The 20,631-nt window shown below is 49.4% G+C and overlaps 1 protein-coding gene across 1 annotated transcript in view; it reads right to left on the minus strand.

Moving 5' to 3' along the window:
* Sh3rf3 (SH3 domain containing ring finger 3) overlaps nucleotides 1–20,631 on the minus strand; it is a 330,906-nt gene that overhangs the window by 54,143 nt on the left and 256,132 nt on the right. The window contains 4 exon segments of the mRNA XM_052162973.1: nucleotides 1,638–1,894; nucleotides 6,800–6,861; nucleotides 6,864–6,972; nucleotides 18,084–18,184. Of these exon segments, the coding sequence (XP_052018933.1) occupies nucleotides 1,638–1,894; nucleotides 6,800–6,861; nucleotides 6,864–6,972; nucleotides 18,084–18,184 (529 nt within the window).

Below are 20,631 nucleotides of genomic sequence, written 5' to 3' on the forward strand. Positions count from 1 at the left end.
GGGGCTCTCCCAAGATCACCTCTGTCTACCACAAACCACACAGCTAGTACTAAACTCCATATATGCTGTTTTTCCTATATATACATGCATGCTTATAATACCCTTTTAGCTTTTAAAGTAGGCATATGGTGGGACCAACAATAGCAACTAGTAATTAAATTCAACAGTTATTACAACTACTGCAGTGTATTACATGACGGGGTTCTTACCCATCTCCCTGCCCTTCTTGTTACACCGCACTTGCTTTGCTGTTGACCATGGGCATCTGTGTCCTCACAGAAGGGAGGAAAATGCTTTGTGCAGGCAGCTGTGTGAAGATGGCCTCTCCCACATCTTCCTTGGCCGCTCTCCTCCTTTCTTTTGCCTCAAGTGTGTCCTTTCTCCCCGCAGTGTTTGAGTTACTTGGCTGTTCATCCTGGCATTAGGTCATTCTCAGGACTTTCCCCCTGCCTCTATTTCCCTAATATACCTGACCTTGCCTCCCCAAGTCCTCCAAGCCCTCCCTCCAAGATGGCACCAATTTCCTGAGGGAGTTTGTGACTCTGTCAGTGAGTGAGTGAGTGCGGACCCAAGAGTGGGGATGATATCCCATCTATTGAGAAGGCGTGGATACCATGCTCGCAGAACGATGCACGTCAAATTCAGACTGCAAGGGTTCATCCACACTCTCTTCGCCTCGTGTAAACCTCCACTTATCACATGAGTGCGAGGGCAGAATATCCATTCTGGGTTTCAGGTCCAATGGGTAGGTGAACGGACCATTAGTTTTGACACACCCTTCCTCCAACACAGACACAGTCCCATCAGTCGTGACTGAAGAACATACAAGCAGAGAGTGGTATAGTCTTACACCCAGGAAGCTGCTTTCTGGGGGCCCTCGATTGGGCCATGGTTTGGCTAGCTCATACACAAATGCTGTATCTTTGCTTCAATGAATTCATGTTTTCTCCCTCATTCATACCTTGAATAAAAATGTTTCTTGGATAATAGGGAATGGAGGGAAGGAAAACATGGGTTGCGCCTTCTCCCTTGGGTTATTTTCAGTGGACAGTGCTAATGTCAATGGCTCTGCGGGGCTGTGTTGATGTAGCCTCTTAAGGGCATCTGGCTATTAAGCAATTCTTACCAGCTCCCTACCAGACTTCCAGGCAGAGTCATTAGTTTCTGTCTTTAAGGTCTACCAATGGTTTCTTTTCATCTCATGCTACTCAAGAGCAGACTGGCTTGTCATTACATTTTACTAGGATGCTACTCGCAATATGCTTTAGAAAAAGAGTTTCTCTGGTTGGTATTCCTCATCTGGAAGATCCTGTCTTCCAGGAGAAGACACTCCTACATCACCAGGAAAGGTATTAGGAGACACTTTGCCAATCTTACTCTTCCTTGGCATCTTCTCGCATGCCACAGACAATGGCCATGGGTCTGTAAATCCTCCATGCCCCTTCCACTGCCAGGACAGAGCACCAGAAGGCAGGTGCCCATGCTGGAGATCAGAAGATTCCAGGTTACGGGAAGCAACCTGACTTCCCCCACATGCTGGCTTGTGAGAGACCTAGCCCAGAACAGACCTCATGGTTTACCTCCCAGTAGCCCCTAGTTGACTCTATCGGGGAAAATCCCTGGGTTTGTGCCCATACCTGTTGGGATGGTGGTGTCCCCAGCCTGGCTGGCTGTTGGTTGAGCTGCGTGCCGAAGGCAGCTGCCCGTTGGTAGGGAGGAGGCTTGCTGCTGCATATGATCCTGCAGTGTGGTGAGAGGCAGAGCAGATCTGGTGGCAGTGGCTGGGCTGCTCAGACTCCCACCTCCAGGGTGCATTATGGTGGCCATGCCCTTGGCCAGTGGAGACCCTCCAAGTACATTATTCCAGGATGACCCAGCCCCTCCTCCAGGAACCCTAGTGGAAAAAAAAAGAGAGAAAATCAAGCCAGTGAGTGGGCTCAGGTAGAATCAGGTCACGTGCCATGGCGAAACCCAGCTCTGATCTCCAGACTCCGAGAGGCGAAGGCCCAGTGCTCCGTGGAAGTCCTAAAACAACAGCAAGGCAATGCTTTAAAGAATGCCCTTGAGCATTAAAGAACTTGATGTTGAGCAGCCAGGTAGACTTTGTTGTGCTTGGTTTTTCCTAACCAAGAGCTATGTGCTTCTGACCACTGCTAGAAAGCATGGTGGGCTCTGTTCCATCTCACAAGACTAATAGATACTTCTGGAGCATTGTGGGACATGATGCCGGCTCCTCCTAGACACACCTCCGTCTTCTTTCTTCAAGCCACCGAATAAAGGCGCAGACAGCAACACCATCACTCTGAAACCGTCAGGCACCTGCGGTTTTCTACCTGAGACAGATGTTTCCTCCCCAAAGCTCCCAGCTGAAGCCGCACTGCACAGGAGCACTGCACAGGAGCACTGCACAGGAGCACTGCACAGGATGAGCACGGCAGCTTTGGGAATGGCTTTTAGCTCTTTGTGCATTCATTTGCCTTGGCTCTGAGGATGGTGTCTGGGATTCATAAGCTTCTGTGGGTTGTGTTAAGGGGGATTAAAATGTGTCAGGAGGTAAAGTCCAATCCCCATTCCTTAAGAATCTCTTTCTTGTGACAGGGGAAGGCACGGTGGGAGGAGGAGGAGAGGGGAGGCCGGATGGGAGAAGAGTGTTCTACCCAACGTCTACCTTTCCTGGGCCAGGCGCACTCTTACCTCCCCACTGTGGCTTGGGTGGGGACTTCTGAAGGGACGAGAACCACAGAAGTCAGAGGAATGTCTGTATAGCAGCTATGGGGAAAAGAAAGAACTTTCCAGAATGGAGGAGAAAGGAGGTCACGGGTACCTCAGGCCTTTCCTCAGCCTCAGAGCTTTTCTGAAATCTGCTTCCACGGAATGAGTGGCCCCGCCAATAGGCCAGTCTTCATCATGCATCTTTCATAAACACTGATGTAACGCCATGCCCAATCTTTATAAACCATGTACAGAGAATCTTTTATAAGCATCACCTGTCAACAAAAAAGCTGATGGCCAATGAGCTGAGGCAGGAAATAAGAGGTGGGGCCCTGGCAGGGAGACAGAGGATTCTGGGAGAATAAAAGAGAGATTCAAGAGAGCGACTGGGAGATGGCTATAAACCATCAGGTAGCTGAATTCAGGACAGAATAAAGAGAGATGCTGAGGAGATTTGAGGACTAAAGGAGAGACAAAATAACTACGTGGAAGGCATAGACTAGTTTGAATGGGTTAAATAAGTCAGGGAATGAGCCAAAGCATATGGCCTAGGTATTTAATAATAAATAATTAGTCTCAGAGTCGCCATTCCGGGAGCAGAGAAAGGGAAAGGGGAAACATATTTAATTCTGTTTACAAAACTAAGTAGATTGGCTCCAAAGTAGGGGCCTTGCATTTGCAAGGCAGTGTTCACAAGGCTGAAGGCTAGCACTGCACATGTGCCTCTGTGGCGGATGAGCGTTTCTTCCTCCCTATGACATCAGTCTGACCAGGTGTGCTCCAGCCAGCCCATGTGCTCTTACTGCATGCTCTCACCTGTAAGAGCCTAGTACCCAGGCCAGGCCGGCTTGCTTTCTGCTCTGATCTGTTGTTCCGTCCATCTGTCTGTCCATCCGTCCCTTCCTCCCTCCCTCTCTCCCCCTTCCTTCCTCCCTCCCTCTCTTCCTCCTTCCCTCTCTTCCTCCTTCCTTTTCTTCCTCCTTCCTTTTCTTCCTTTTTTCTTTCCTTTCCTTTTTCTTTCCTTTCCTTTTTTCTTTCCTTTCCTTTTTCCTTTCCTTTCCTTTTTTCCTTTCCTTTCCTTTCCTTTTTCCTTTCCTTTCCTTTTTCCTTTCCTTTCCTTTTTCCTTTCCTTTCCTTTTTCCTTTCCTTTCCTTTTTCCTTTCCTTTCCTTTTTCCTTTCCTTTCCTTTTTCCTTTCCTTTCCTTTTTTCCTTTCCTTTCCTTTTTCCTTTCCTTTTTCTTTCCTTTCCTTTTTCCTTTCCTTTCCTTTTTCCTTTCCTTTCCTTTTTCCTTTTCCTTTCCTTTTTCCTTTCCTTTCCTTTTCCTTTCCTTTTCCTTTCCTTTCCTTTCCTTTTCCTTTCCTTTCCTTTTCCTTTCCTTTTCCTTTCCTTTCCTTTCCTTTCCTTTCCTTTCCTTTCCTTTCCTTTTCCTTTCCTTTCCTTTCCTTCCTGTTTTGTAAGACAAGCAAGCAAACAATTAAATAAACAGACCCCAAACACATAGCAAGAAAGAGCCAGCTCCAATGTCCCTTGTGAGATCTGTAAAGCTGCTCTGGTGTGTCTCCCTCTGCTCAGAGCATTTTGTTGGTCTGCACAGAGGCCAGACACTCTGCTGTCCCTCTGACACTTGTCCTGAGATTTCAGCTGGGTGGCTTGGGCACTTTTCTAATTTGCAGTGAGGGTAAGAGGCGGTGCCGGTCTCGCACAGAGCACGGGAGCAGCCCTCTGCCTCTGGGAATAGGCCTGAAGCCAGCCTTTCTACGCTGTGGTGAGCGGTATGCCCAGACGAGAAGCTTGAGATACTAATTGTGGGGGCTCCTGGCAATTCCTTCTCTTAAGGACCTGCAGAGGACACCAGTGCCTTCCCAGTTCTTCCGTCAGCAGAGATAGATCTGCTAGAGATGTCTGCTCTTTCACCCTCTTGGCTCTGAGCTGTTTCTTAAACAAAACAAAACAAAACAAAACATACGGTTGAAGACAGTGGGGGTCAAGGGAAATGGGAAACTCATTGGCTGAAGCAGTCCAGGTCATTCAGACTTCCAGTTTCATTCCAGTTTGGTCCTCCCATAGCAAAATTCTAGCAAGATGCGGACAATCCAAACAAGAGCGTTTAATCAGAACTATCTGATTCATGGATTTATTCAACCTGCACGTACTGCGAACCTCGTATATGTACATGGCCTCCAATGAGGCCTGTGTACAAAACCAGAAATGGCTGCTGTGTCAAGGGCCAGCAGGCTCTGCACACACTTGTTTATGACCTGTAAGGAGCAGCACTCACAGGCTTCCGACAGGGACATGGGCTGAAGGCTTTCCGTAGAAAGTGGTCTTTAAGGGCCCAGCTCCCCACAGAGATGCCAAGTCTCTCTCGGAAGCAGATGAGGTGGGGACACATTTGGTGTGTGTGAGAGGAGCCACTCCAGCTGCAGAAGTCCCCTCTAGCACCCATCTGAGGACCTCGGGCGGGGGTCTTTGTCCGTATTCAGTAGGAACACGTCAAAACCACTGGTCAAGTTGCTCTGTGCTAGGAAAGAGTTCCCAAGAGGCTTGCAGGGGAGCTAATGTCCTAAGCAGCCATGCCCCTGTCCAGGGGGTTATGACTAGCATGATTTAGGGGACAGGAGTTCCCTGGAGGCCAGAAGGTTTGCTCCTCACACGCCTTCCTCCTGAAGGTCGCCTGAGTGAAGGGTCTGTCACCACACACCTTCCTTGTCTCTATAATCCCCTCCCTCCAAGACCTCAGGGCAGTCCTCCTCAGGCCTCTGGGACCCTCCACAAAGCACTGGCTGCAGAGTGCCCCTGCGGCCTCAGCTACAACACCAACAGTGTGTGTGTGTGTCCTCCTGGGCACTTTAAGAAGACGCTTGCGCAGGCAGGAGTATGGCAGCTGACACAAGGTCTTCCAGGCCTAAACTCCTGTCTGCTAAATCATGCTAGCATACCCCCTGGACAGGGGGATGGCCACTTAGACATTAGCTTCCTTCAAGAAGATGTAACATCTCCTTCAGCGTCTTCTTCCAAAGACACTTAAAATGGTTTGTTTACATGGCCGCTAGTGTTGACGCCAGCTGTTTTAAGGGCTCCTGTGATTGACAACGCCAACAGCCACACAGCAGACACAACAGAAATTCCAGCAACCCTGGGCTGCCCCTTCAGTGAATTTGTAAAATTGCTCTTCTCATTTTATAAAAATTAGGTAATTGAGATTTGTATAAAAAAAAAAAAAAATGCTACAAAGTATAAGGAGAGGATATTTAAAAAAGAAGTTACTCATAATGTTATCAGTAATTAACAGTTGTCATTTTAAGGCATGTATCGCTTTCTTTTACATGTGTTTTACATATATGTATGTGTGTATGTGTATATATATGTATATATATATATATATATATATGCTGTGTTCATACCACAAATAACATATGTGATGTACACATATCATACATATGTGCATGCTATGCTCACATGGTATATAATGCATACAAACATGCTATGCATATACTGCATATACACCCAAGTGCATTATACCTATATCAGGGCACATACATGCAGACACACTACTTATACTCATGTGCATGTCACATACTATATATCAAACTCTACATACATGAACACATTGTGTACATGTGAGCGCACAGATCAATGTGGAGGACACATATTTTCATGCTGATACATGTAGCATAACTATACTATAAGCATGTACTTGCCCCATGCTCACTGCATACACATACATATACGAGTACCTATATGATCATGACGTGAGTTGGTAACACCCACCACACACTACACATATGTGCACGTCCACTGGCCTTGGCTACAAGCACGTGTCTTGAAGGCCTTGTTCTCTGATGATCTTCCCACCCCCCATTCAGCTGTTACTGCTATCCTTACTCTAGCTCTTGCCACCATGTTTATCTCCTGGGTAGCCAGCGCTCCCAGGGAAAGCCTAGCAAATCAAGCTTAGCCGAGGAGTCACTCCTCAGAGGAACTCAAACGTCTCCCCCTGCCTCAGGACTCAGTGTAACCAGGGACCAGCCTCTAGTGTGGCCTCGAGGCTGTATTCCCCTCGTGTTCAGGTTACCAGGTCCTCACCTGGAGACGGGTGTCACGTAGTTCCCAGGGAACACCCCCGAGACGCCGGTTTTTAGTGACGCAACCCCTTGAACCAGCCGTCCTGGCACTTCTCGAGCACACGGTACATCTCCCCCTTGCGTAGCTCCAGCTCATCATTCTTCTGGGGTTTGTATGCATAGAGAGCCAGGTACCTGTGAACAGGGACGGAGACAGGCTCAGTGGACATCAGGAATGACAGGGGAGGCACAGGGCAGACGGAGCTCATCTCTAGACGAACCCCCACCCACAGAGTAGCTGGTACCTGCAGGGAGCCCACATAGCCTTTACCCGACTCAAGTCTTAACCACAAACACATGAGGTGGACGGAGGAACAGGTGTGCTCCCAATGCTTGTGGATTTGTGATGGGACCACTGAATGGCCAGGCAATATATAGGCAGAGCGAGAGGCGTTTTATTTCCTGTCTCAGAAGGGAAGAAACTCAGTGAGGCACTGTGCTGCCTCGTCTCCAGGACACCTCACTCTATCTCCTCAGTCTGGAATCTGAGCAAGAGGAAATCCTGGGGAGAGTTGAGTAAGCTAGCTGGATCTGGACTGTTCCAGTCTAGCTGGGCCGGGTTTTCTGGTTAGCCTGAGCTGGAAGAGAATCCTCTAAGATCCCTTCCAGAAGGAGCGACCTCACTGGAGTGATACCACACACTCTTACTAATTATTTCACGTCTCCTTTCTTGTAAGCCTCATTTGCAGACAAGGCTGAAGAGACCTCAGCCCTTTTTGGGACATACTAAGAATTCACGGATCTCTTCCTCACAGGTCTAGAGAGCACAGGATAATACAGCAGGAGGGCTCCCTTGCTCTGGAGTCTACGGAATATCTGGGTGCGACTGTTAGAGGAACCTGCACATCAGCTATTTCCTTAGAAGATCCAGTTCTATAGATCAGTTCTGTAGGAGAGGCCAGAAGAGCCATCTCAGGAGCTGTGAACCCAGATAGGCTCCAGGGCACTGGTGATTCTGTCCTGGTGCTGCAGGCTCCTAGAAGCTCCTCTAGTACATTATCTGGGGCTGCTTGATTCCCAGAATTCTCCCAGCATTCTCCTAACTCTGCGAAGGGATTTTATAGGAAGTGGAAAAGGAAACAGTATGGCTCACTAGAATTCATGGAAGGACAGAGGCCCTGAGAAAGAGACCAGAACAAAATCAGAGTCCTATGGAGACCAAAGGTTTCCCTGCCTTCCAGTCACATCTGCCCCCCTCCCCCACAACCTGCATCTGCAGGACCTCTGGATCTACTCAGTCAGGCTCAGCATCCTGCGCATATGCCTCTACCTAGGATGAAAGCCAGGTATGTGGTTCACTTTGTAAAAAGCCAAACACCAGTGTCTGGGAAAGCCTGGGCATCTGCGGGCAAGCAGCCATCAGGAGAAGACCCTCCTCTCCAGTGACATGGAGAGCCAGTGTCCACCCTATGCCTATGTGACAGAAGAGAAAACCAGGGTATGGTCCTTGTCTTTAATGGCCAAAGGGGAAATGTTACCAACAGGTAAGGCGCATGAGGACTGCACGTGCACCCTGTTCTGGCTAGTTTTATGTCGACTTAACATATAAGCTAGAGTTATCTGAAAGGAGGGAGCCTGGCTAGAAAAAAAAAGCCTCCATATAATCAGGCTGCAGGGCCTTTTCTAAGTGACAGATAAGGATGGGGGTTAGCCCACTGTGGTTGGGGCCATCCCTGGGCATGGTGTCCTGGGTTCTATAGGAAAGCAGGCTGAACAAGCCATGGGCAGCAAGCCAGTAAGAAGCACTCCATGCTCCTGTCCCTGCTTGCTTTTGATGAATTGTGAGTGAAATAAGTCCTTTCCTTTCCAAGTTGTTTTTGGTCATGGAGTTTTTAGCACAGGAATAGTAATCCTAATTGAGATGCACGCTAAGACTTAGATGTGTGCGCACGCTCTCTCTCTCTCTCTCTCTCTCTCCCCCTTCCCCCCTCTCTCCACATATATACATATATATGTACACACACACACACACACACACATGGGGAGAGGATAATTTCCTCATAACAGGTGCTGAGGGAGAAAACAGGAGCTTGTGTAAGAAAGACACATCATGGGAACCTGCTGTTAAGGAAACACGAAGCACAAATCCTGGCTAAGCTGCTGTCCTTCAGTCCCTTTATAAGATCAGATCAGTTTTGCACCTTGGCCACAGCAGAACGCTAAAAGGGGCAATGATGGCTCCCTGGAGCTGTGTGGTTCTCTAGACAGCTCCAACCCCAGCTATGCCCTTGGTGGCCAAAGGGAGTTGGCCTAGCGGTTCACCAAAGGCCCGCAGCAGGGGCAGAGTCCCTACTGAAAAAGGCTTGGGGAGCCTCTTCTGTTTCATTGCTAGTGCTGAGCAGGGTTCGGTGGGTACAGAGGTGACCAGTGGTCCCAAAACCTGTTCTTTGCAAGAGAACAGTGTCTGCTGGCTGGCCCGTATAGCTGGTTGTCTGCAGGGTACACCTGCATAGAGTGTGGACTCCCAGGGCTCTGGGCTGTGTGTGCACACGTGGCTCCAACTCACTGGACATGAAATGTCTCTGTGAGAAAGCACATCGCAATCCCTCGGCACTGCTGCAGGCCTCTCCGTAGGGTTTGCTTGCATGTCAGGAAATGCTTTTGCACACGGGTTATTCTATACCCAAAGGCTCTCAGACTGGGAAATTGTCCGGAGAAGGGTCTCGAAGTCTCAGTTTTCTTTCTCCTCACTTTTCTCTTGGCCTTCTTTCCTAATTCCTATATTGTCGGAGGGAATTTGAGCAGCTGTGTTCTCTTGGCACCGAGAACTCTCTTAGCAGGATGCAGCTGCTGATGACCTTAGGTCACGCCCCCCCCCCCCCCCCCCCCCCCCCCCGTGAGGGGGCTGAGCCCATCTGCAGGGTGACCTGTTTTCAAGGGGGCCTGGAAGGGGAGAAGCAAACTCTGCCAGGGGGAAGTGCTCCGGGGTTCATGGAAAAACATCACCCAGGCTCCTGCCTCAGGACAATTTTACCAATGTCTGTAGCTTCCAACCCTTACCCACTGTACCGTGTGTTCCACTAAGACAAGAGTTTTAGCTGATGGTTCAACACTCTCTCCTCAGTATGAGGCGTTTGGTATATTCTCAACAAATGGAGTCCTGGTTTGGAGTCTACAGACCACTGAGACTCCTCTGCACATGCGCACTGTGTGGTGAGCTTGTACATCCGTTAGAGTGCAGAACTACGGGCGGCTACACTCCTTACTGCTGCTTTGCTGCCTCCTGCACCAGGACGGAGTTCTCTCTAGTCACTTACCTGCTGAGTAGAGAGATACAGCGGACCAGAGTCCAGCAGCTCACGGCTGTTCAACTCTGAGCATGGCGAATGGTATTCAGATCACATTTCTTTTATCTGGGAAGTCACTTACTGCACTGCAAATCGTAAGCAGCTGCGATAACGCCCACCAACCTCGGAAGGGTCTGGCAGTCCTTCTCGGGGCCTCAGAGAAACAGCTGTCGGACGACAGCCGAATGCCGTTTCCTTTGGGGGATTATCTTTAATTCAGAAATCTAGGATCCCTATATGACTTAATGGGACAAGGGCTTTGCACTTAGGTCTCAGCATAGCAAGGGAGTTTATATCTTTTCCTACAAACGCTGAAAAGGAGGGCGCCTCACCAGTGGCTTCAAGCCATCTTAAGGCTTTTAAAATTCGAGAAGGACCCTTTCAACATTCCATGTTTACCTAAGACACAGGCATGGTTCCTAATGAGATAAATAGGCAGGAGAAGGGACAGCTAAAAGATGAGTGTGGCTACACACCTGCTGACCTGTTTGCCTACCTACCCCTGAGCCTGCAGACACCACCGTGGAACAGAGACCTGGCTCAATGCCGGGTCCCTCGCCGTCTTCACTACAGAGGCTGCCGAGAGACGCATCGTCTAGGTTCTCAGATATATAGATTTGTATTTCACGCTGCATTAAGCATCAGCACATAGGGTGCCCTCTCTTCTTAGGAGTGGGGTGCCTAAGGAAATGTATGTATTGCATGCTCAGTGACAGGGGCAGAGCTGAGGTGCTGAGGCCCTGGCTGGAGAGATGTGTCCTTTCCAGGTTACTGACCCAAGGACCTGCACGCCTCAGTTCTCTTAGCACAGCCACCAGCTCTGGCTCTGAGGACTTAGCAGGTGTCCATCCTGCAGAAATATGGCCTCACCATAAGGTCATGGGTGAGGGAAGAGGGCAGGGACCCAATGTCTGCTGTGTGCTAGACTCACATAAGCTCCACAAGGGCCTGAGCATTTACCCTGGAGAATCTGAGGTTGGAAAGGTCTGAGAATTTGCCACTATTCCTGCATGTTCAGAGCCAAGGTCTGTAACTTAGAAGCATAGTATGAAAAGAGTCTCAAGCCTGGGAAAGCACAGCATGGGGTAGGCCTAAGGGAGGTAGGGATCGTGCTTGCAGACACGAGGTTTACTGTGTAGGGAAGTGCCATTTAGATTGTAGCAGGGCACTGACATGATTAGCCTTTTAGTCTTTTAAAAGATTTGCTTTTAAATGACTTTTAAGTGTGTGTGTGTGTGTGTGTGTGTGTGTGTACTATGTTTGCAGAGACCAGAGGTGTCAGAGTCTACAGATGCTGGGGTACAGGCAAGTTTTGAATCACACAACGGGGGTGCTGGAAGCCAAACTTAGTTCTTCTGCAGGAGCTGTTCCTCCTTAGCCTCTGCGCCCTCTCCCCAGCCCCTTGATCTTTCCATCTTTCTTATAAATGTGCTTTGCTTGATGAGAGGCTCCCTGGGATCCAGTCTGCCATATCTGGCCTACACGTGAGCGCTGCCAGGTGAACCAATCTTCACAGCTCGCTCCGTAGCTGGACCTACACTATTCCATGCTCTCCTGAAAAAAAGTCATGTAAAAAATAATCCTTTCTCCTCTTTCCTCTCTGGGTGTCTCAGAGCGGCGACAAAAGCAGATGGTCATGCTAGGTGGCTTCCTGTGCGAGACGCTTGTGTATCTAGCGTGCACTAATGCAGTGGGATGCTGGCTGGAGGGTGAGCGTGCTACTAATCTTCCGCTTTCCTTCTTGAATAGGAAGGCATCCACGGAACACACAAAACAATGACGTGTACACAGAGAATAGTTCTAGCGATCTCCGTCAGACTGGACCAGCCCTAGGGAGGCTAAGCAGCCCCCCTCCCGATTCCTAGTGACAGCCAGAGCGATGTCTCCTTTTATTGGTCCGTCACACCTGCATCACTCAGCCACCCACCTGGTCTATGCGGGTGGGCATCCCTCACAATGCACACGTGCCCCGAATCTGGTGTAGAACCCAGGGATACCCAGGTGTACTTGTGAATGGCATGGTCCTTACCCTCCTGGCTCTCACTTTCCACCTGTTCAGACAGCTTTAGAAGTTTGACGTAGGCCTTCCTAGAGTCCTCAAGGCAGTCTCTGCCCCCCAACCCCCATATCCAGATCAGCTGAGCCACCACCACGTTCAAATGCACAAAAACTGACACCAAGAGAGGAGACTGCAGGAAGGATTGGGACACTACTACCCCACCGCCTGCATGTGGCTTTCGTGCCAGTTAGAAAAGGTGCTTCCTGAGGAGGTGGCCAAGGAAATGTAACTCTGGTGCAAAGCTGGGTCTACTGTCAGAGCCTGAATGTCAGCTCTAACTTCTGCGCCCTGTGTCCCAAGGCAGAGCTCAGGCTGGACAGGCTGGCAGCTGCGATGACTGGGTGTGGCCCTCTGCATCCATGTGCAACTCGGTGACACATGCTCCACTCGCCCGTTAGTGCATCTTCAGCCAGCTCTTAGCTGGTGACGGTCTGCAGATTTCCCTTCGGTTCTAATCATGATTCAGACTCTTCCGGGGCCTCTCCGCATTTCACATTCCTTCTCTGCCAGATGTTGGCTTGCTCACGTTTCTCCGATACCGAGTGAAAGATCTGTTTCCGTTGCTCCTACTGAGGGGTCCTGTGTCTACTCTTCACACGAGCCTCCCGGGTCCAGGATGTGGAGATGTGCACCTGCCTACCAACTCTTGTGTTCAAAGGATGGGTGCCAGGAGGATTAGGAGCCTCAGATGGTGGACAAAACCTGTGCGGGTGCTCCCTCCACACAAAGTGGGGCAGCGAGGATGCGGAGTGAGTCTGCGCCGGGAAGCCAAATGAGTCCTCTGGGAGGACGGTGCAGGCTCTGGCACTGAGGGCAGATGTTAGCTTGGTTAACTAAATGAATCCTGTGGCAGGGAGGGGCCAGTGTGGCACTGCCACTGTCACCAAAGCTGACCTGGAAACTGGCCTCTATGGCTTCCACAGAACAATACCCAAGGGCTCACATTATTCTAGCTCAGTGGTTCTTGACCTTCCTAATACTGCTTTACCCTTTAATATAGTTCATGTTTTTGGTGATCCCCAACTGTAAAATTATTTTCATTGCTACTTCGAAACTATAATTTTGCTACTGTTATGAATTATAATGTGAATATCTGTGTTTTCCAGTGGTCACAGGTGACTCCCGTGAGAGGGTCCTTTAACCTCCAAAGAGGGCGTGACCCACATGTTAAGGATCACTGCCGTAGACTGACCTAGCTAACTGATATCAGTAGGTTCCTTTGTTATAATGGCAGTCCTAGGCAGGGCAGAGGTGGCTGTTTGATGAGTTTGTGGGAGATAAGGCCTTTTGTTTGTTTGTTTTGTTTTTGTTTTGTTTTTTTGTTTGTTTTTTTTGAGTTGGGCATGAATTCTTCATCATTACGGCTCAGTATCACAGAACATGGGGCTCACACTGCTCTTTAGGGTGGATTAGTGGCCTTTGACCATCAGGACACCTGGCTCATGAGGACTGCGGAGCCACCTGCCACAGGTGTATTCAGCTTTGCTGATAGGTGTTGAACTTAGACAATTAGCACACCATTAAGTTCTTTTTTCCGTATTGATGGCACTCTTCTAGGAGTGAGGAGTTAGGATTATCCTCAGCATAGGCTGGCAAGCTGGTGCTGGAGGAGGCAGATACCCCACAGGTGAATCCTACCCCAGATGGCTTCCCTCTCCAGTCCACGGCCCGCGGCACTGTGCGAGTGAGATGCCTCGTTGGATGGCTGGATGGCTGGACGGCTGGATGGCTGGATGGCTGGATGGCTGGATGGATGGACGGCTGGATGGATGGACGGCTGGACGGCTGGATGGCTGGATGGCTGGATGGATGGAAGGCTGGAAGGCTGGACGGATGGACGGCTGGCTGGCTGGCTGGATGGATGGAAGGCTGGACGGCTGGATGGATGGACGGCTGGACGGCTGGACGGCTGGACGGCTGGAAGGCTGGATGGCTGGACAGTTGGATGGCTGGACGGCTGGATGGCTGGATGACTGGACGGCTGGACAGTTGGATGGCTGGAAGGCTGGACGGCTGGATGGATGGACGGCTGGACGGCTGGAAGGCTGGATGGCTGGACAGTTGGATGGCTGGACGGCTGGATGGCTGGACAGTTGGATGGCTGGACGGCTGGATAGCTGGAAGGCTGGACGGCTGGATGGGAAGTCTCAGTGCTTCTGTTGTCTTCCTCCCAGCCTCCGAGTCAGAGCTGCTCAGCCACACGCTGATCCCTCTGCTTTCTCTGATCCTTTGGTCTTTCACATCTGCCGTGGAGATGTCCATGGAGAAATGCATGAAGAACCTGCTTCTCATGCGTGCAGGGCTACCTCAGTCATGTGTGTTCTTGCCAAGTTTTGGACCCTTAAGAGGGCTGGACTCTGACCTGGGGCATGACCTCTGGGACCCAAACAGTCACGTGTTTCTGGAATTACAGTTAGCAGACTGGCCAAATGAAAGGCATGCAAGCTAAAGAGTTAGAGACAATTACAGAATAGCAGGAGAGGAGAGGGAAGGTATGGAGGTGAGTCTCTGTCTCTTCCAAGGAGCGATAGCTTCATGCACTGTGTGGGCAGAGTGAAAGCCTTCTTGTGTGCCAGGTCCTGAAGAACCTGACATGAACTTTTTCTATAAAGGCAGCAACCTGTCACCAACCAATGGTCTGACTCAGAAAGTCAGACTTTGTCATCAGCAGGGCTTGGACTTTTAAGACACACAAGGACTGTGAATTACAGTACATTGGGAAACACTGTCCTCTGTGCATAACACAGTCATTAGCATCTTGATCATAGCAGCTGGTACCTGCAGGAAACCACTATAAAGCAAAGTCCACTGACAGCTACTTAAAAGGGGAGGGTGTGAGAAGGTCATTAGACCCTCATCTAAGGTTTAACCACCCCCTCCTTCCTGCTCCCCTTATCTGTATTAAGTGTGCATCAAAGGCTTGTGGGTCCAAGGAAATGCTAGAGAATTCAGTCAGTAGAAAGTTGACTGAAAGAGGCCCACTCAAGCAGTTTGGGGAGTCCATAATTCTTGCCAGGATACAACTTTCTGATGGTGCAGTTCTTTAGGAGGAGCAACCACACCCCTCTCCTAGGAGTGACCCCTCGCTCATGCTACCCCAGGTCCAATAAACTATTTGTTCACTAATCCTGACTTGGGCGAGATTGCTCCTTTGGCTTGTTGGCTGCCCTGTGTAGAGTGAATGGATGCTTAGTCATGTCTTGTTAGGAAAAGAGACCGCAGCAGGATTGTTTGGAGCTATTTCATCATTGATCCACATGTGAGCTTCTTCCGGGCCCTTGTCTGGAGTTCCAACGCCATAAATCCTGGACACACTTGGTATATTGCTGCTGCAGTTGTTTTTGTAAATATAAATTCTCCCATGTTCAGATTTAGAGTTTTGAACATGACTTACAGCTACTGTGACAGGAAGAACAGTCAGTTACGGAACCGTATCAGAAATACGTATGGATTGGCCGGCTACACACACCTGCTCAGTAAACCCATCTTCTGTCCAGTAACATACAAAATATAATTTCAACCATCAGGCTTTCAAATTGGGCCATGCATGTCATTGCAACGCGTGTGGCATTTGTAAGCATGCCTCATGAGTCTCAAGCTCAGTAGTGGTGATATGACCTGGGGTGGGGTAGGGAGTAAGGAAAGGTCATATTACAGATCCTAGTGACTCTGTCTCTGCAGTAGAGAGGGCTAGGAAGGAAGAAGGCCCGCTGTGTTTGGTGTCTGGAACTGAGACCCTAAAAGTGTATCTGGATGCCTCTGACTCCCAGGTCTCAAAGATATAGAAGTCATTTCCAGTATCTGGCCCAACATAAGAATTGGGAGCCTTCCATACCTAGGAACGCAGAGTGCCTTGATTTTCAAGGAAATGTCGGTACTTGTTGAGAGCCCGGGTTTAGGCATTCAGCTATCTGTGAGGACACGAAAATGAGCCTAGGCTCATCAGTAGTTTGTGCCCTGCTTCTCGTTTGAGGAATTGTTCCAGAGCCATCTCCTGTAGACAGGAGCCCCCCTTCCTCAGGGGTGGTACCCTGCATCTAGCTCGTCTCTCCAGCCTTCTCACTTCCTTCTCTTGGCCTCTGGCTTGTAATGGAACCACAGCAGCAGAGCAGGAGCATGGCCATACATGGCACTCTCCAGCTCCCAGGATACCCAGTGCACCTAAACCTTTAGATACTCACAGCCCAGATAAAGACCAGCTCAGCCCTTGCATAAGACTTCTGCATCCTTGATCTCTCAACAGCCTAACACTGAACACAACGCCTGCATATCACTTTATACAGGTGGCAATGAAACATCCAAGTTTTGCTTTGAGGAACTTTCTGGAATTTCTTATTGAATATTTTCTACCCATGGGTGGTTGGTTGAATTAAAGGATAGCTATAAACCCGGGCAGGGCCTCCTGTATCTGACATCTAGTCCTGCTGAAAATGTGAATTTTACCCTGAACACTAATCTGGAAGATAGCTTATTAATCTGGTTTCTTTGGAAGCCGGAAGAAGAGGGGATAGATACATTTCAGATTTCTTTTATGAGGTTGGTTAATCCTGAAGGTCAGCAAGTTAAGAAGAAAGTCTTCAGGACTTTCTTATCCCTTCTGAAGTCTAACATCTGAAGTCGGCCAAATGATCGAGGCAGGAATGCACCTGGGTGGTTAAGGTGATTTGGGGAAATGCTTTGAACTTAGCAAATTGTTTTGTCCAGAAGCATCTTCCCCCAGTGCATTACATTCAGCTCCATACAGAGTCTGACTGACCTACTGGCTTGCCTGGACAGACGGAACTGTCTGTCCTTATTCCTATGTCTGCCAGATTCATCCACTCCACCTTAGAGCATCCATCCACGAGACTGAGCTCACTGCCAAATACGGAAGCCATCTAATTCTTGACAAGACTATTTAAACAGGAGATTTAGAATTCCACGTTTCGTTTAAATGCTGTAATTTAGCAGGGAAAATTTCCTCAACAAGATAAACACCTTATTTCCTGGCAGTGATTCACGTGGTTATATTTGGGGTTGGCAAGCAGCTGGCTTGCCTTGGGGGTGGCAGCGCTTCTGCGCAGGCGGCATTAATCTGTTGCTCATACTTCCAAGGATGCCTGCTGACCTCACCACAGCCTTCCATCATCGGGACACCCAAGATCTCAGGGATCTCTTGTGGGGCTGGGGAGCCATGGGGAGCAGGCCTGGAGGAAGAGGCATGTCCAAACCCCAGAAATCGCATCCTGAGACCAGCAGGAGTAGGATCTCTGCCCCTCCGCCCCAGGCCTGCATGTCCCAATCCATGTAGCCCTGTGCTTCTACCTCCCCCCACCAGGGGGCGACACATCCTGGGATGGTAGCCAGGTTAAGCTTCCTCTCTCTCCCCTTATAAGACTGAGTCTGGCAGCATCTGGAATTCCTCCTTATGCAAATGAGGCATCCATAGCACCCCGGCCCCGGCCAATGATGTTCAATCACCCTGAAATGAAAGCTTCTGTCTACCCCACAAAGGTTTAAATAGCCTTTGTTTCCCTCATTAAAAAGCGGTCTCACTGAAGCTGCCTCTTGAGAGTCTGTTCTTGGCTGACTGCCTGCAGTCCCTACAGCTCCCAGGCCAGCAGTCCAGCCTAGCTTCCCCGGGAAGCTGAGCCGAGTGGTAACCTCTGAGACCTGCTCCTGACTCTTTTCTTGATAGACCACTGAGTGCCTGTGCCGTCAAATGAGATTAGTCTTCCCTCACTTCTAATTATCCTAGGGACAGTGGCCTTAAAAGACTTTTCGCACCTCCCTTCCGGGAAGCACTAACACACGCATGTGACTACAAAGAATAGCTAGTAACCAATTGAAAAACCCACTAGGAACCACTTGTGTAAATGCTGGGGTTCAGAGAATGTCGACAGACATGAGGGGCAGCTCACACGTTGAGGGGCAGCTGGACTTTGGGAGACACGCCCTGTTCTCCAACCACCGCGGCAGCTCGTGGGATGGCTGTGGGGACAGCTCCAGCTGAAGGGGAGTCCTGAAAAGACACAAGAGGATGCGTGAGTGAGTAGAGGAAAGATCTCATCTGAGGAACAAGTGGGTCAGTAGGTCCCCGGCAGCCATGGGTATTCATTCCCTTCGTATCAAAGCCTCCATTTTCCCAGTCCTCATGCTCTATTTCCCTGGCTGGGAATCGCATATGTTCTCCCACTGCAGAAAGGTTGGTGGCTCAAGCATCTTTCAAGGGCCCCTTCCGAGGATCATACCTAGGTCAAAGTGGGGAAGACCCTGTCCGGTGGAAGACCCTAGCTTTCTCCGTAGAACCTGGATTTACTGTTAGTGTGTGGAGATGAAAATCTAGACAATGTGTTCTGTAAGCAAATTTAGATGGCCCTGGTCTGGGAGCCATGATTTAGGTTTCCTCAAACACCGTGTTCCAATGTGGAAGTAGTTTTGTGATGTTTTTTTATAGTAATAGAACAAAGACAATCATAAATTCAGGTGCTTTGCAAATCCATGGTGGAAACATTAAGTGGGTTATCACAGCATAAAGGAGAGATCCTAGCTGTGGTTCTGATGTTCCCTGACAGTACGCCAAGTCCTTTGATTGGCGGAGACTAGGGTTCTGTTAATACACTGCAAAGGCTTTTGTTTGATTATCAGGGTGTTAGGTCTGACACTGAGGTGGGCAAGGGAAGGCTCTTTAGCTGGGCTAAAAAAAAAAATAGCCCAAGAGAAACTGTAATTAGACTCTGGGCCTGCAACTTTCCAAACTCCCCACAGCTACTCGACTTTTAATCAGTCAGGTTTTTTTGTGCACAACTTCTTTCTAGGAACTCTCCTTTACAACTGCAAAATTCGTTTGTTTAAAAGTGGCAGTTCCAGGAGCTGAACATTAACTTCTGAAGAGGTGACATCCAAGGCAGGATGACCAGGGACAACAAAGCACAGCAGGGTCTCAAAGACTCTGTGTCTGGGGTCTCAGAGCTTCAAGGGCCTCTTTAAACAGGGTATGGCTTGAGTGATGCTCCTACTCCGGGCTGGGCCTTGCTGGTACCTGTGCATGCTGAACTTTCCAGGGTAAGGTTCTAGGAGGCAAGGGGATTTAATCCTTAGTGGTAAATGTAGTTCACAAATCTCAACACCAGTTTATTCTTTCTGTTCAGAGGTATTTGGAGGTATAGTGGGTTGAATTGTGTCCCACTCAAAGAGATCAGTCTAAGATATAGCCCCTGGCACCTACAAACAAGACCTCATTTGGAGTGTCTTTGTATACTGAAGTAAGGATGACCTGTGAACAGGACATGCAGGGGACGGAAGGCTGTGTGACAATGGTGGCAGAGAGCAGTCATATGTCTACAAGCCAAGGAATTGCAAAGACGATCAGCAGCCACCAGAAACCAGGAGAGAGGCATGACAGCCCCTATCCCCACCCCATGTACCCCTCAGGAAGAAACAGCTCTGCCACGAACTTCATTTTGGATTCTAGCATCCAGAGCTTCCAGGGAGTAACTTCTTGCTGCTCCACCGAGTTTCTTGTACCATTTGGCACTGTTAGAAAACTGACGTGGGTGTGGGAGGAGGAATGCTGAGAGTAACCAGGTTCAGTAGGCCTTCGCCTGTCTTAGCCTAAAGGACCCTGGCATTTCCTCCCCTCCAGGCACCTAACAAGGGATAGACTCGGGAGCTGGAAGACTATAGGCCAAGCTGCTGGGACCGTGGCATAAACATCATGTGGTACTTCCAACTGTCAAGACCCTGAATGTGATAAGTTCATGGCATAGGGTATGTAGCCTCCGGTAAGCAGAGGTCACTAAATGCAGAGGTCACAGAGATAGGGACGGGTGATCTTAGGGCAGCCTTACACAAATTCATACCTTGCACCCTGATGGGGGAATAAGTAAGTGATTCTCAGGACTTAGGGTCAGTCTGGATTTGCCTAGCTAAGGAGCTCTGTGGCTGTAGGCCTCATGCTGATCCTAGACCCTCTTGCTCAGGGATTCGGATGGGTCCTGTGGTCCCAGCACCTACATTCTCCACCAAGTCAAACAGTATCTGCTTTCTGTTTAAACATCGGAGAGCCTTGGAATGAGACCATGCAACTCAAAGTTGAGTTTCCTTGTGTCACATCAAGGTCACATCTCCCGAGACTGATGCTTGGACTGGGGCCCTGGGCCTTTTAAACTTCACAAAGAACACTAAGTTTCAAGGGCAGGTTTCTACCCCTGTGGATCTCATGCCTAAGACCAAGCAAGGAAAGAGCTGGGAGACGTGTGTGGGACACAGGTTTGGAGTTTGGATGTGTCTTCTTGTTGATGGGCTGTGGGATCGGCCATCTGCTGTCATCTCTGCCCTCCAATGGAGTGAGCCAGAGACCGAGTGCTCTCTGTTCAGGAGGGCTCTGAAGTCACCTGGAGACTGCCACAGAGTTCCAGAAGTCAGGGAGGCATGAATGCCCCCTCCCATCGGCATCACGGTTCTTGC

The sequence above is a fragment of the Apodemus sylvaticus genome, chromosome 19 (genome assembly GCF_947179515.1).
Source record: "Apodemus sylvaticus chromosome 19, mApoSyl1.1, whole genome shotgun sequence".
Taxonomy (NCBI): Eukaryota; Metazoa; Chordata; class Mammalia; order Rodentia; family Muridae; genus Apodemus; species Apodemus sylvaticus.